The sequence below is a fragment of the Panicum virgatum genome, chromosome 8N (assembly GCF_016808335.1).
Source record: "Panicum virgatum strain AP13 chromosome 8N, P.virgatum_v5, whole genome shotgun sequence".
NCBI classification, from domain to species: Eukaryota; Viridiplantae; Streptophyta; class Magnoliopsida; order Poales; family Poaceae; genus Panicum; species Panicum virgatum.
The window spans coordinates 17,055,470-17,072,445 of NC_053152.1; the positions used below are offsets into that span (position 1 = coordinate 17,055,470).

The 16,976-nt window shown below is 46.8% G+C and overlaps 3 protein-coding genes across 3 annotated transcripts; 2 read left to right on the top strand and 1 right to left on the bottom strand.

Moving 5' to 3' along the window:
- Positions 1–5,001: 5,001 nt before the first annotated feature.
- On the top strand, positions 5,002–5,568 carry LOC120684843 (uncharacterized mitochondrial protein AtMg00810-like). Its single transcript, XM_039966709.1, has one exon. The coding sequence runs from the start codon at positions 5,002–5,004 to the stop codon at positions 5,566–5,568; it is 567 nt and encodes a 188-aa protein (XP_039822643.1).
- Positions 5,569–6,706: 1,138 nt separating this feature from the next.
- LOC120684844 (putative disease resistance protein RGA1) lies at positions 6,707–7,898 on the bottom strand. The gene is made up of 2 exons (XM_039966710.1): positions 6,800–7,898; positions 6,707–6,739 (listed from the first exon to the last, which is right to left on the bottom strand). The coding sequence occupies exons 1-2, from the start codon at positions 7,889–7,891 to the stop codon at positions 6,707–6,709; spliced, it is 1,125 nt and encodes a 374-aa protein (XP_039822644.1). The 5' UTR covers positions 7,892–7,898.
- A 4,759-nt stretch (positions 7,899–12,657) lies between these two features.
- LOC120685819 (zinc finger MYM-type protein 1-like) lies at positions 12,658–14,821 on the top strand. The gene has a single exon (XM_039967925.1). It carries the CDS (start codon positions 12,923–12,925, stop codon positions 14,726–14,728), a length of 1,806 nt encoding a protein of 601 aa, XP_039823859.1. The 5' UTR covers positions 12,658–12,922; the 3' UTR covers positions 14,729–14,821.
- The last annotated feature ends 2,155 nt before the right edge of the window (positions 14,822–16,976 follow it).

The window sequence follows — 16,976 nt, forward strand, 5'->3', positions numbered from 1 at the left end:
GCATAACTATTCTAGTCCATCAATCTCCTTCTGTGGATGTCAATCAACATTTTCTTACACTAGATTCAACAATCAGTGAATCCTATGTTAACATTTCAAATAGATTAATACAACATTGCTTGTAGGTCAGATATGTAATCATGGCTTGCTCCCCTACCTCACCCAGATTTCCCCAGGTTTGATACATACTTCAATATTTTCTTATGACTAATTAGACGAGGCCTGAACCCTGATTCAATACTTTGAATGGGCTAATCGCTACTACAAAAATGATTTGTAGCAACACCTCGGATTTGTTTTAGGGGCGGCAAAAAATTTGACCCGTTGCTACAAATGGTGCAGAATTACTGTAGCATCCGACTCGCCCCTAGGGGCGGGTCACCCCTCACCCGCCCTTAAAAATTGACTCCATTTGTAGGGGCGGATGACAGGGTGATTCGCCCTTAAAAATGCATTTTAGGGGCGGGTCACCCCCTCATCCGCCCTTCAATTTTATTTTAAAAATTTGGTTAGTTCAAAAAAATAACAAAACACATAAAAAAAGTGAAATTTTTACCATAAGTCAAATGTGATCTATAGAACCAGGAAAAAGTATTTAAATCATATTTCAACGTATAAAATGATTATGAATGTGGAAACAATTAAATTAGCCTTAAGTTGCATGAGATGAGATAGTAAGTGAGTTATACATTATGGTTTCACACTCTTAGCTATTATATACGCTGAAATATAGTTTCGATATTTTTCCTTGATCTATAGATCACAATAGGTTTATGTAAAAAGTTTCACTTTTTTTGATCTGTTTTACTATTTTTTGAATTAAACAAATTTCTAGAATAAAATTAAAAATCTTTTGTAGGGGCGGGTGGGGGCATCACCAGCCCCTAAAAATTATTTGTAGGGGCGGGTGCGGGGTGACCCGCCCCTTCAAATCTGTTAGCGAGGTGATTAGGGAGATTATTAGTAGGCCCAATGGGCCTTGGGTGGCCGGCGCCCAGCCTCCTTGGCTCTGTGCGCCGCCCCCTCCTGTGTAGGTAGATGGCGGCAGGGATCCCCCTGATGGTGCTGTTTCCATAAGCCATCTAGGGTTCCCTACCTTTATATGTACACCCATTGTGCACCTCTATCAATCCAATCCAATATTTCCCAGCAATCTCCATTGCTTACATGGTATCACGAGTTAGGGTTTCGATCCTTGCTCCTTCCGCTGCCATCCCGCGCCATCCCTAGGCTGCGCCGCGCGCCCCTCCAGGCTGCGCACCCCTGCTGGCCACCATGGCCGGCTCCCCACCCCCTCCCCGCGCGGCGATCCCAAGACCGCCGACGCCTCTTGATGATAGCACGACATCTTCGGATACGACCATTTATTATAAGGTCAGCTCGTTCCAAATAAATTTGTCATCTAGATTTGAGAATAAATTACTACCTAATGATTTAATTATTGTTAGAAACCATGGAGATGATGAATACGACGTAGGGGAGGAGTTTGGAGGCATGGTGGACCAGCAAGGGCAGCCAAGCCGAGTTGGAGGCCCAATCCAAGTCGAGTTCGAGTCTGCTTCGGAGTCCAGGAGCAGCCCGCACCAAAATCAACGCCCAGGCCGCATACGGAGTCCGTTTGGGATGCTCTTTATATGGATGAAAAGATAATTTCAAGGAGCTTCCAATGACACTAGTTTGACAGATACACGGGCCACTTGGGCCAACACGGTACACGGGCCAACGGCCCAAAAGACGGTGTTGCAACAACTTGACAGATTCTGGACGTTCAGTTGTTTCGACGATTACCGTCGACTCCAAATGAATTTGGGCCTCAAACCAGTGCCATTAGAAGCTCCTTGAAATTATCTTTCTATCCATATAAAGAGCATCCCAAATGGACTCTGTATGCGGCCTGGCCGTTGATTTTGGTGCGGACTGCTCCTGGACTCCGAAGCAGACTCGAACTCGACTTGGATTGGGCCTCCAACTCGGCTTGGCTGCCCTTGCTGGTCCACCACACCTCCAAACTCCTCCCCTACATCTTCTTCATCATCTCCATGGTTTCTAACAATAATTAAATCATTAGGTAGTAATTTATTCTCAAATCCAGATGACAAAATTATTTGGAACGAGCTCACCTTATAATTAATGGTCGTATCCGAAGGTGTCGTGCTCTCATCACCTCTGCCCTCGCCGACGCCCAGCGTGAGGAGCACGCCAAGGCCCTCCGAGCAAAGTGTGAAGCCGCCCTCGCTAGGGCCGCTGCCGCCGAGCAGGAGGCCGCCACCGCCGCACAGGAATGCGACGCCGCTGCCCAGCGTGTCTGCGATGCCCACGCCAAGGCTGCGCGCGAGCGCGGCATCGCCGCCGAGGGCGATCCCGACGCCCACCGTGAGGAGGAGGACACCGTCTCCGTCGACACCGATGACCACGACCTTCATCAGGCCGTTCTGGTCCATGAAGCTGCCGCCCTCGTCAATCTGCACGCCCATGCCATCGGCATGCATAATATCCGGAGCCTCGTCCATGTCGTCCTCGACCCCACCGCCGGGAACTACACTCGTTGGTGCGATCAGATCCTCCTCGTCATCGGCAAGTACTCCCTGGAGTCCCACGTCCTCGCCGACCTCCCTGCGCCCGGATTCCCGGACTGGACCCGCATGGATTGCGTGGTCAAGTCCTGGATCGCAGGGACCATCTCCACCGACCTCGCCGAAACGGTCATCGATCGCGCCGCCACAGCCCGCGCCGTCAGGTGCGCCCAGGAGGACCAGTTCCTCGGCAACAAGGAGACGCGTGCCCTCCACCTCAACGTCCAGTTCCGCAACCTCGTCCAAGGTGATCTCACCATCACCGATTTCTGCAGGTGCCTAAAGAGCATGGTGCAGCAGCTTGCGAATCTTGGGGAACCCGTCACCGATCGCACGCTGACCCTCAACCTCATCCGAGGGCTCAACGAGCGCTTCCATAATGCTGGCCGCCACATCCGTCGCGACAACCCCTTCCCCAAGTTCAAGGACGTCGTCAACGAGCTGATCCTGGAAGAGCTCACGATGGCGCACCAACCCTCGGCTTCCTCGACAGCCCTCCTCGTCACCGCCATGTCGGCTCCTTCCGGGGCACCACCGGCAACAGGATCCCGCCCTCCCCAGCAGCCCCCATGCACTGGCGGCTCCAACTCCGGGGGCGGGACTCCCAGTGGCAAGTCCAAGGATGTCGTGCCCTTACACCTCTTCCCAGAATGGTAAAGCTGAGCGTATAATTCGTTCCACTAATAATATTATCCGCTCGCTTTTGTTCCAAGCTAGCATGCCGCCATCTTATTGGGTTGAGGCTCTTGGCGCTGCCACATATTTGCTTAACATCCTTCCCACCAAAACCCTGAGTTTCGTTACGCCGCACTTCGCTCTTCACGGGGCGTTACCCACGTACTATCATCTACGGGTCTTTGGTTGGGCATGCTACCCAAACCTCGCCGCCACAGCTGCTCACAAGCTAGCGCCGCGATCCACTCTTTGTGTCTTCCTTGGCTACTCTCTTCACCATAAGGGATACCGCTGCCTTGATCGTTCCACAAACAGAGTCATCATCTCTCGTCATGTGTCCTTCGACGAGGGGTCGTTTCCCTTTGCTGAGCCTTCTCGCCCTGTCAGCGGGGCAGCTTTTGAGTTCCTGGATGATTATACTACTAATGTGACGGCCCCATTGGACCGACACCCATTGTTTCTTCCATAGGAGCTCGTGCAGACGGTGCCGCGTTGCCACACGCGGCCCTCGGAGTCCCAGCGATCCCACCAGCAGGCGGCTCAGGCTCTAGTCGAGCTGGGCCGCCTCCCGGCTTCCCACCGCCCCAGTCCAGCGCCCCTGCACCAACAGCCAGCCACGGCCGGCCTCCTTCACCCGCCGACCAGGCAGGCCGGCCGACGTCTTCCAGCTGGCTCCAGCCAGCTCCTACAATGCCCGTCGCCCCATCGCCCGGTCCCCTGCAGCCGTCCATGACGCCTGGACAGCTGCAGCCGACGCCGTTGCCGTCTGGACAGTCACGACCGGCCACCTCGCCCGAGGCCGCTCTTCACCGACCGCCCTCCGCTCTACACTCGGCGCCAGCAGCCTGTCACTGCTCCTCCCTTGCCCAAGGGAGCCGTGCCCGTTCGCCCTGTGGTGATTCAGCACGGGATGACCACCAGGGCGAAGGCTGCGTTTCGTCAGCCACGCGCCCTCCACGTCGCTTCACTGTCGCCGATTTCGAAGACCTTCCGCAGCGCCCTTGCCGATCCTAACTGGCGGGCGGCTATGGAAGCTGAGTACAACACCCTCCTGGAGAACAAGACTTGGGATCTTGTTCCTCGCCCGCCTTGGGCCAACGTCGTCACCGGCAAATGGATCTTCAAGCACAAGTACCATGCTGATGGTACTCTGGAGCGGTACAAGGCGCACTGGGTGCTCCGCGGCTTCACTCAGTGTCCTGGTGTGGACTTCGACGAGACCTTCAGTCCGATTGTAAAACCGACAATAGTTCGCACAGTGCTGTCCATCGCACTCTCTCGCCGGTGGCCCATTCATCAGCTGGACGTGAAGAACACCTTTCTTCATGGTACACTTTCCGAGACGGTGTACTGTGCCCAGCCTGCTGGTTTCGAGGACACAGCCCACCCCGACTTCGTCTGCCGCCTGAATAAGTCTCTCTACGGACTTAAACAGGCGCCTCGTGTTTGGTACAGCAGGTTTGCAGCATACCTGCTGTCCCTGGGGTTTGTGGAGGCCAAGTCCGACACCTCACTGTTCGTCTTCCGCCACGGTGATGACCTGATCTACCTGCTCCTCTACATCGACGACATCGTCCTCATAGCTTCCTCCACAGAGCTCCTGCAGCACACCATCACTGCGCTCTAGTCTTAGTTCTCGATGAAGGATCTCGGTGAGCTCCATCACTTTCTGGGGATGCATGTCCAGCGGTGCGGCTCCAGCTTGCTTCTCTCCCAGCGTCAGTACATGCTGGATATCCTGGATCGCGCAAGGATGGCTGAGTGCAAGCCGTCCTCCACGCCTGTCGACATCAATCCGAAGCTGTCTGCAGATGGACCACCAGTTCAGGATCCTTCGGATTATCGGAGCCTTGCTAGAGCTCTTCAGTGGCTGACGTTCACTCGACCGGACATCGCCTATGCCGTTCAGCAGGTCTGCCTTCACATGCACGACCCCCGGGAGCCCCACCTTGCCGCATTGAAGCGCATTCTGCGCTATGTGCGCGACACTCTTCCCTTGGGACTTGTTCTGCAGCCGTCTCGGAGTGGTGATTTGACAGTTTACTCCGACGCAGACTGGGCAGGCTGTCCAGACACCAGGCGCTCCATCTTAGGCTACGCTGTGTTCCTTGGTGACAACCTGGTTTCCTGGTCTTCCAAGCGACAGAACACAGTTTCCCGGTCCAGTGTTGAAGCTGAGTATCGCGCTGTGGCCAATGGTGTGGCCGAGGTCACTTGGCTGCGCCAACTTCTGCTAGAGCTTCATGCTCCTCCTCGCCGAGCGTCACTGGTATACTGCGACAATATCAGTGCTGTCTACATGTCCTCCAACCCGGTTTAGCATCAACGCACCAAGCACATCGAGATTGATCTCCATTTTGTTCGGGAGCACGTTGCACTTGGTGATGTTCGTGTTCTGCATGTGCCGACGACATCTCAGTATGCCGACATCTTCACCAAGGGGTTGCCTTCATCCTTGTTCCAGGAGTTCAGGTCCAGTTTGAACGTTCGCGGCTTCGACGATCAGACTACGGGGGCGTGTTAGCGAGGTGATTAGGGAGATTATTAGTAGGCCCAATGGGCCTTGGGTGGCCGGCGCCCAGCCTCCTTGGCTCTGTGCGCCCCCCCCTCCTGTGTTGGTAGATGGCGGCAGGGATCCCCCTAATGGTGCTGTTTCCATAAGCCATCTAGGGTTCGCTGCCTTTATATGTACACCCATTGTGCACCTCTATCAATCCAAACCAATATTTCCCAGCAATCTCCATTGCTTACAAAATCTATTTCAAATTTAATATAAAAGAATAACATACCCCATTGAGACACAAGTGGCTGCGTAGTATGGTGGTAAGGAAGGTTCACGTGATGCTTCAAAAAATCATATCTCCTAGGATAGGGGCTTCTGGTGGTGGCCGGTAAGCAGTGATATTTTTTTAATTTTAATTTTGTTGTTTTCATATTTATTTTTCTAATTTTTCTATGTTTCGGAAAATGATTTGTAGGGGCAGGTGAGCCTATGACCCGCCCCTAAAAATCATTTTTAGGCGCGGACACTTTACGCGTTCCTAAAAATAGTATTTTTAGCTGCGAAAACTAGGGACGGTTGTGGCATCCGCCCCTAAAAACATGTTTTTATCGGCCCCTAAAAATGTTTTATGTAGTAGTGAATACAACGGGTTCAAGCCTTTATTTATTGTTAGATTTAGGGATGAGGTATTCGTTTATGGTTGGATTGCTCCCCACCTTATTTGAGCCATCCATCTAATGTAGTACGGATCTCAAACACTAAAAGTTTCATAAGAAAAACAGCCTTTCGGAAGCTATATAGGTTTGCCTTACAAACATGCTTCGTGACCCCGTGGATTTAGGCCCGAGACTACATAAGAGTAGCCCAAATAATCCATGTCTCTTATGATCTTGACTACCACTTGTATTTTTCTTTTTTCTAAAAAAGTTCTAAACTACATATTATTTATGACTAATCAAAGTTGCAATATATGTAAGTTTGCTTTGAACTGATTGAATTATAAGTAAGAATAATTCAAATGTAGTATTGGTATGCAGAAATAACATACCGTGGGTACTGAATGTTGAAAGAATGATAGTCCCAGCAGCTGCCCAATATACTTCTCACCGAGCTGCAAATTGGAGAGCATGTTTGATGGTTTGATGAAATCCAAAGAAATCCATTGATAAATTAAATCATCTTTAACTATCTTGTGACCTTTTGGAAAGATTGCACAAAAGGTGAAGCATGGCTTCAAGCTTGCATCCATATGGCTATAACTTAACTTCAAAGATGCAAGAACATGATTTGGCAATGATGCATAATCTGAAATAGGTTCATTCCAGATACCACTTTCTTTCACCTTAATCCATTGATCAATGTTCATGGACCGCAAAGTGAAGCCTAGAGATTGAGCTGCTAAAGCCACACCCCTACACTTCTTGGCAATCTCCCTTCCAATATCCATCAACTGTCTTTTGTCGTTTCTAGATTCAAAAGAACTTCTTTGTTTTATTATATCCCAGCAAATGTCATTTGTCAAGGGTAATATCTTGTATGGTTGAAGGTTAGTACAAATTCTCCTGGCAACACGTTCACTGCGTGTTGTTACTAAAATAATTATGCTGCTATCAGCATGATATAGCATATCCTTTAACTCCTGCAGGTGGAATTGATCTTCCTCCCATAGGTCATCTAAATCAACCAGGATCTTGCCAGAAAGTAGTTCTGTGAGGCAACTATGTATTATCTGTCTTTCAATAGCCTGGCTTTCTTTTCCAGATAGTTGTGAAATCACATACTCACGAATTTTATTCAAGTCAAATATCTGGGACACATGAACCCATACATGAGAATAACATTTAAAATTTGGATCATTGTAAATCAATCTTGCAAAAGTTGTCTTGCCAATGCCTCCAATACCATATATAGGAAGGATGATGATCTTTTCTGACATACCATCAAGTAAAGAAGCAATTATTTTCCCTTTCTCTGCTGTCCTCCCAATAATGAGTTCTTCTACTACATCTGGCGATGCTTCTCGTGCATCAACAAATTCCAGCTCACTGCAACTAGGGCCTGCCATCAAATTAATGTTCTGCTGTTGACCTTTGATATCATCTGATTCCTTTCTCATATCTATATTCTTGTTATTATGCATTGCTATTCCAGAAACTTTCTTGAGACATCCTTTCTGAGGAAGCTGCAATATTTCAGTTGGTTTGACAACAAACAACACAATTCGATTAATAGTGTTCACATTGATACAATTTTGAAGATGCTATTTAGAGTAACAATTTGTTAAAATGTGGAGGTTAAATAAAAAAATATATTATGAAAGTTTTTTCTTGATGTATTCCAGAGAAAACATTATATATCCAGTGATATACTTGATCTTTCTCTACAATCAATATGTTTCACATAGTCACTATCAGTTTTAGATGATCAGAAAACTGCTGTATATTATTGAATTTCTGAATCCTGGAGGGATCTATACTTTTGAGTGTCGAGAAATAATTGCAAATATACTAGGAAAAATAACTAAATGAACTGATGGCATGATTTTGCTTTTATTGAATTTATTTTCTGACCTAGCTATCGATTATGTACCTTCTCAAATTATATTAATTACCTCGCCAATGGCAGTTTCAATCTCATTCAGCTTCTCAGTGATCTTCCCTATATTGGGTCTTTTTTCGCTATCTTCCTCCACACATAACAATGCTATTTGAATGCACGTCTTTACTTGGTTACAATATGCTTCGACCAAGGAACCACTACTGCATGTCGCCTCCAACATGTTCCTCCAGTTCTTTTGGACCTGATACATTGAATTGTCAAGCCAGGCTGATATTTAATATTCCAATGTAAATATGAGATAGTATTAGATTAAGAAAAGGGCCTGTTTATAAGAAATATCATTTCTTACATGATCGATAAACTCGTCCGAAGACATATCTAGACATTTGGGGTAGCCCTTGGGTCCTGACACAATCCTTATCATTATGACACCCAAGCTAAATATGTCAAACTTTCCTGATATTTCACCTCTGTCGATGTATTCTTGTGGCTGATACCCTCTGCATTGCATCACATTCAACCAATTTATAATTGTGCATGATCTAACTTAAAAATGATATGTTCAGTTGAGACATTTATCTTACAGTGTTCCATAAGGATTTTGTGTAAATCGTGTTGGTTCTTCACCAAAGATCCTGGACAAACCAAAATCTGCAATTTTTGGTACCATGTCCTTATCTAGCAATATGTTGTCAGGTTTTAGGTCCAAGTGGTACATAGGTTCTTCCAGCTGCTCATGAATATACTTTAGACCCTCACAAGTCCCCTTGATTATTCTGAACCGTGTGTGCCATTCAAGTCTAGGAAACTCATCTGCAGCAACGGTATAGTAAACAAAAAAGATTCTTAATCAAATGAAAAGATAAAAGTGCTCCCACGACACATACTGAATTACTGATAATAGGGCAGCAGCATACCAGAAAGCAGAAGTCGTTGAAGGCTGCCATTGTGCATATACTCCAAGCATAGTGCTCCACGTATTTCATTAACAAGCACCTTGCTTCCATCGGGCATGATAAAAGGGTTTTGCTCTGTTTCAAAACAATATCCCAGAACCCGTACAATGTTCTGATGATTAAGCTTCCTGAGGTTATAGAACTCATTTCTTAACTGCCCATAGTCTAGACTAGAATTGGGAAGCAATAACTTCACAGCAACATCGTCTCCGTTTCCAGTCACTCCCTGTCAAACATATATCATCAGTACTGAGTACACATGACCCTGTTTCTATGTGCTACTTATATAGTGTTTTACTGAATGCAGTAAAACACCATATAATATTGTTTCAAAGTACTTGCATTGTGTTGGCCAGACTTGTTGAAAATATATTTATGTGTCCATATAGAAAAAGCAAGACGACCGAGCCTTACCTTGTAAACAACTCCAAATGCTCCTTGACCAAGTTTCCGCTCCTCGGAGAAACCATTCATGATTTCTCGCAAGATTTGAATGGTATATCCTCTGCATCCATACTTCTGACCTATGTTTAAATTGTGCTAGTACAAAGACCCTTAGGAGAGAAAGGTGGAAACACATGTCAATAATATTTTACAAACAGATAGAAGAGTAGCATTCTATCAAGGACACACTACGCATTCTATCAAGGACACACTACGGGTAGCTTTGGTATACTCTCCTTGTCCTATTGTCCATCCTGCCTCTAGCTGGCTCGAACATGAACTTAGAACTTTTTTTTTCGCCGACGTGCCTGAGCACGTATTTCATTAAGAGGAAAGCAATACGACCAGTACAAACTTTAATAGGCAGAGGCTATTAAGGCGAAAACAAATACAGCAAGAAAAAACGGGGAAGACATAGGCTACCCGCAAACCTAGACACAATCGCAACTAGAACCTGCAACAGGGTATTACAACGCCAAGGGTGCAAGGATTGGCAACACGACAAGGGTGGCAAAGCATCCACCCGACCCACCAAACCAGCAAAGCATCCACCAGATAACGACCAATGCAACCTAGACGATGTCGACGATGCAAGCAAAGGCAGGAGCAGATGCAGACTCCCGAGAGAGCCAACAACCACCACCAGCAGACGACCACCGCAAGCTGAGCTTCTAGGACGACGCCTCCAGGGTGGGAACGACGCCAAAGGCACCGTCGTCGTCCGACCAAACAGGTCAAGGCTTTCGCCCTAAAAGCTCAACGTAGGAGAGGGAAGAGGTGGAAACGATGACGCCTTCAAGAAGGTGAACGGCGCCCGCAGGCGTCGTCGTCATTGGTCCGCGAGAAGACCAAGGCTTTCGCCTCCACCTCAAACCCTCTCCAGAGCCGAGGGCCGAACAACGCCGCCACAACACAGGAGAGCCCACCCGTTGCCACTAGAAGCAGCTAACAGGAAGGCACAAGCGAGCGACGGCCTGTCCAGGGGCGGGACAACGGGCCAGCGCTACCGGAGGGCCGGAGACCCGCGTCGCCGCCGCCACCATAGTGGCAGCAGCCATCGCGCGGTGCCAGCGCAGGCCCAACACGAGCCGCGACGAGCTGAGCCGCAACGCCGCCACCACCACTGCCGGCGCGCGCACCACCACCACGCTCGACCCCACCAGGGGGCGGGCCACGGCAAGAGAGTGCCGGCTGACGAGGAGCCCCAGCGAGAGGAGGGCCGGCCCATGCCAAAACGAAGGAGGCCAGATCCGGCATGGGAGCCCCCGAATCCGTACCTATGCGGCCGGCGACCGGCGGTGGGGCAGAGGGTCAGGATTCGCGAGTTTGGGGGAAGAGGAAGGGAGGAGGGAGGGATGGGGCAAACCAAGACAACTTCGGCTAGTTGCCGGCCGCCGCCGCCGCCGCCGGCCAACGGGAGGGGGTGGGTGGGGGCGCGGGGTCGTCCCCCCGAGTCGCCTGGGAGGACGACGCGGGGTGGGGGGAGCTTAATTAGCCCATTTCTATTGTAGAATAAAACTTAGAACGTTGAGATGCAAGAACTAGGGGCGCGTTTGGTTTGCTGCATGCAGCTCAACCAGGCTCGTCAGATGCAGGCTTGACATAATTGGCAGGGTCTCAGCCAATTGAGGTGCATGGGTGTACATCTGTACACCCAATAATTTGGACAAAATTTTTTTAGCAAGTATGTATATTAGTGTATACATATATATACATATATATACACATATACATATATATACATATACATATATACATATACATATACATATATATATACATATACATATATATATGTACATATATACATATATATATACACATATACATACATACATACATATACATATACACATATATATACATATACATATATATATATACATACATACTTAGAGAACTAACTGAGTTAGATCATGTTTATTTGAGCCCAAATTAGAGAACTAGGCCCGTGGGCTGGCCTGCTCTCTCAGCTACACTGCCTCACCCTCACACCAATCCCCTTCGGGGCTCTCCACAAGATCTCTCCTCATTCCTCAATCGACCTCTCCTCTCCTCTTCTATTTTCTGCTGCTGCTAGCTAGGGTTGGCCCTTGCCCTTGGAGTTCGGCGGCAGCCGGCACCTGGCTGCTGGCTCTGGCAGCAGATCTGATGGAGCCACGGAACGGAGGGCAAATCGGCATCGGCGGCAGCTGCAGGGCCATGCCTACTGTTGCTGCACAGCCGGCGACTGTGGCAGCCGAGTGCACGGCGGCCACGGCGGGCGCGGAATCTGCGGATGCGCCGGAAACATCACCGGCCACGGCAAGCACAAATGCGGAGGATGCAGAGCCAATGGCTGGTGTCGAGCAGGTTGAACTGATGCCGTACGCATCAACTACGGCCACAAGAAGTTCATAGGCTACATCATCAAAGGTTCGTGATTGCATCTGTGACTTGATGTATTCAGCCATTCAATTGGTTCGGTAGTTTGATGTGGCATATTTGTTTAATTGTAGGTACCAAAAAGATTGAAAGTTATTGATTTGAAATCTTTGTGGACTAGAGCAGCAGCTAAACCCAAATCATCTACAGCCAGTGCCTCTACTCCATTACTGCAAACTGTGGAAAGTAGAATTCAAAGTGATACCCCTTCTGTTCACTTGGAAACACATAATGAAATTGAAGTGGAACGAGAAGTGGCAAGCACAGAGCCTCAAGTTGTGGGAGATGCAGCAGTAATCCATGAAGACCAACATGAGGGAATTGATGATGACGATCATGAGGCATTTTATGATATTGATTGGCTTCCACATTATCCTGGGGAGAGGATTGCCATATCAGATTATAATGTTAATGATCAAGCTGCCGTGAGAAGACGATACATTGCATTGGGGCCATGTCAACCTCGAGTACATGATTTTCCAAGGAAATTTATTGGGGGTTGGCGTCGCTTTGTACTGAGTTGGTTTGATACCTATGATTGGCTTGAGTACAGAGTGAAACTAGATGCTGCATTTTGCTTTGTTTGCTATCTGTTCAAGAATAAAAATTGTAAAGGTGGAAATAGTTTTGTGGATGGGGGCTTTAGTCTTTGGAATCAAACAAGTAAATTTGACACACATGGTTCTTGCAAGTCTCACTGTCTCGCTCAAGAGAAACATGATTTATTCTCTAGAAGTGGAACATCAATTGGAGATGCTTTAGAGAAACTAACCACAGAAGAAAAGGCCATGTACAAAGCTCGCTTGAGATATTCACTTAAGTGCTTGAAGTTTATTTTGAGACAGGGATTAGCATGTCGTGGACATGATGAAAGTGATGAGTCTCTTAACAAAGGAAATTTTCTTGAACTTCTAAATTGGCTAGCAGAAAGTTTGGAGGATGTTAACAAGGTTGTTCTAAAAAATGCTCCAAAGAACTGCAAGCTGACCTCCCCTATGATACAAAAAGAGCTCATAAACTGTTGTGCCAAAGAGACCACTAAACTTATTATAGAAGATCTTGGTGATGACTACTTTGCAATACTTGCGGATGAATCTAGTGATGTGTACCAAAAGAAACAATTAGCTCTTTGCATACGTTATGTTGATAAGAAAGGAAGGGTAGTTGAGAGATTTCTTGGTATTGTCCATGTGGAGAACACTACCTCGTTGACACTGAAAAATGCTATTGAGAAACTACTTATGGATCATTCATTGAGCTTGTCTAGAATTCGTGGGCAGGGATATGATGGTGCTAGCAACATGAAAGGTGCACTTAACGGCCTAAAGAAATTAATTATGGATGAGTCGCCTTTAGCTTATTATGTGCATTGCTTTGCACATCAGCTTCAGTTAACCCTTGTGGCTGTTGCCAAAGAAAATCAAGATTGCAAATGTTTCTTTGAGCAACTTGGGTTGTTGTTGGCAGCCATCGGGAATTTTTGCAAGAGGTTGCAAATGCTTCGAGTTGCTCAAGCGGAGCATGTTATTGAAGCATTAGAGTTGGGTGAAATTGAAAGTGGCTGTGGTTTGAATCAAGAAATGGGTTTAGGTAGGCCTGGAGATACTCGTTGGGGGTCTCACTACAAAACGATACAACATATTATTCTCATGTATGAGCCTATCCGAAAGGTGCTGCAAGAAATTGGAGATGATCCTGAATACAAAGAATCAGAGAAAGCTGAAATGGCCTTGTGTTCACTTGAGTCATTTGAATTTGTGTTCCTTGCACATTTGTTGGACACCCTATTTGGCTACACAGATGACCTTAATTGTGCTTTGCAAAAGAGGGATCAAGACATTGTCAATGCTATTTCTCTCATATATTTGACAAAGACTCAGCTTGAGTTATTGCGGGAGGATAATGGATGGGAGAGCTTTCTTGCTGATGTTACTTCTTTTTGTGTGAAGCGCAAGATAGATGTTCCCAATATGGATGACATATACAAGGCAGCTGGAAGGTCAAAGAGGAAGTATGTCAAGCTCACAAATTATCATCGTTTCAAAGTTGACATGTTTTTAGGCATCATTGATAGGCAACTTAAGGAGCTCAATGATAGGTTTGATGAGGTAAACACCGATTTGCTTATCTATATGTCATCATTCAATCCCAAGGATTCATTTGCTGCATTTGACAAGGAGAACTTGATGAAACTTGCTAAATTTTATCCCAAAGATTTCTCAGTCACCGAGTTGATGCGTCTATCCTATCAACTTGGTAAATTCATTATTGATGTGCGTGGTGATGAAAGATTTAGGAAGGTGAAGAATATTGCTGAGCTTTCAGTCTTACTTGTTGAAACAGATAAACATGCCATACACGCATATGTGTACAAGCTTTTGAAATTAGTGTTGTTGCTACCAGTTGCAACAGCAAGTGTTGAAAGGGCATTTTCAGCTTTGAATTTTGTGAAGAACAAGCTAAGAAATAGCATGGGGGATCAATACTTAAATGATTGCTTGGTTCCATTTATTGAGAAGGAATTTTTCCTACGTGTTGCTGATGAAGACATCATCTCCCGTTTCCAAAAGCCACCTCGTCGAGTTAATTTGTAACTTTTTTATTGTATGGATAATAGATTAAGGAACTATTTGTATTGTATCATGTAACTTTAACCTTATTTTCATGAAGCTCTATCTTTTATGTGCGATGATTGTTCCGTTTCGGTAATACAATGTACACCCAATCTTAAATTCCTGCCTCCGCCACTGATGATTGGTTTACTGATCCACCTCCTCAACCAGGCTGGGCACATGCAAAAGATGCCTCTCGGCCAGGCTCTGGAGGAACAAGCAAATCGTCCGTTTCCGTGGAACCAGGCTCCGCTGGTGTAAGCATGAGCGCATGGGAAAACGTGCAGATACAAAAAAAATCACTTTTGCGTTAGACATGCAAGTAACCAAACAGCATCTCAACTCGACCTGTATTCCTGCATACACAAACCAATCAAGCAGCCCTAGCACTTGACGAGCCTGGCCACAGCAGGCCTGTACACGGCATGCGAGCCAGGCTGTGGCCATCCACAAACCAATCAGCCCCTAGGAGATGGAACCTGATAGAGACGCTGAATACTTTTCCAATGAGTTTGATCTTTTCTGTTCAGAGAATGGAATAATTCATGAGCGGACACCTCCATATTCGCCTCAACCTCAGTCTAATGGGGTTGCCGAAAGAAAGAATCGGACGCTAATGGACTTGGTGAATGCCATGTTAGGAACGTCCGGTTTGACTAAGGCATGGTGGGGGAGGCTATCTTGACAGCATGTCACGTTCTAAATAGAGTTCCCACTAAAAATAGTGAGATGACTCCATACGAAGGATGGAAAGGAAGGAAACCATCCAACGGCGGAACCAGGGGGGGGGGGGGGGCGAGCAGGGGCCACGGCCCCCCCTAAAATCAGTGAAATTTTTTAACCCCCACCTATATTCTAAAGCCCAACACAAAGGTCAATCAATGCAACGATGCTTTGTACTTAAGTTTTTCGGCCATCGTCCTTAACAAACCCAACAACACATATTGAACAGTGCACGTATACACATCTACCTAGGCAGCTAGCTAAATACTAGTCAAATCCAACCCGAAGACTCCAATATTACTCCCTCCGTCACCAAATATAAGGCATTCTGGAGTTTTTAGAATAAATTATGGCTATATAAAAGACTCTCCTACCCCTAATTACCTTAATTATTAAGTATTGGGACTCTATTTGGTTAACTAAATATGTGCTAATAATTAAAGTAGCATGACATTTCTGTTCGCCGATGGCAAAGCGCCGACGGCAGCTACAGGGACGGCGAAGCCCTTGTTTGCCGTGTGTCAAAAGTCGCGCACACGGCGAACCTTTTCGCCGTGTGTATATATAGGCGCACGGCGAAAAAAAGCGAGAAGACGCCGTCCGGGCTAGCTGACGGCGTCGGCGTCTGTTCGCCGTGTGTCTGCACCGTGGACACACGGTGAACTTTCAGACTTCGCCGTGTGTCCTTGGTTCTGGCACACGGCGAAGAGCAAGGTTTGCCGTGTGCTGGCCCTTGGCACACGGTGAAGAGTAAGGTTTCCTGTGTGTTTTTGCTTTGCCGTGTGTTCTTCTGGCGACACACGGTAAAAGAGGTCTTCGTCGTGTGCCCGAAATAATGCACACGGCGAAGATTCTAGCACACGGCAAAATACCGTTTTCCGGTAGTGAATACCCTACATTTCTAGAAAACCAAATAAATAATGCGGTTTTCAATCATAATTGGTAGAAATAATTAGGGGTAACAAAGTCATTTGTTTAGATAAGTAATGTGTCTGAAATTTCCTAAAACTACACTCTTTGTGGGACGGAGGGAGTATGTTATAATTTTTTTCAGAAAACATGGTCAAACTAAAAAAACGAAGACATTTGATATTATTTTATGAAAGAAAGAGAATACAAATTCGCAATACGTCTGCGAAGTTGTAAAGTGCAAACAGAACATATGTAAAGCATTTTTTCTATCTAAAATATTAGGAACACGTATATATATCTTGATATGTTTCTCACATATAGTATAAAGTATCTGCTCGGCCCCCCTTATTCAAAATTTCTGGTTCCGCCGCTGAAACCATCGCTGCATTACTTGTGTACGTGGGGCTATTTGGCCTGTTGGTGATATGCCCAAGAGCCCATCATCACAATACGGTTTAAAGGTCCAAGAGGATATTGATCCAAGAGGGATTAGGGTTACTAATGGGCCTATGAGATAGAATCCCATTAGTACGCCCTATATATATGAGGGGGAGCTAGGGGGGAGACAACCGGTGAGCCCCGCCACCTCCCTAGC

Bases quoted from the DNA above. Each gene is read 5' to 3' on its own strand.
- LOC120684843 (XM_039966709.1), top strand. From the start codon at position 5,002: ATGGCTGAGTGCAAGCCGTCCTCCACGCCTGTCGACATCAATCCGAAG.
- LOC120684844 (XM_039966710.1), bottom strand. From the start codon at position 7,891: ATGCATAATAACAAGAATATAGATATGAGAAAGGAATCAGATGATATC. The intron at 6,740-6,799 runs GTATGTTATTTC...TAATTCAATCAG, and splicing joins TTCAACATTCAGTACCCACG to TTCAAAGCAAACTTACATAT.
- LOC120685819 (XM_039967925.1), top strand. From the start codon at position 12,923: ATGTACAAAGCTCGCTTGAGATATTCACTTAAGTGCTTGAAGTTTATT.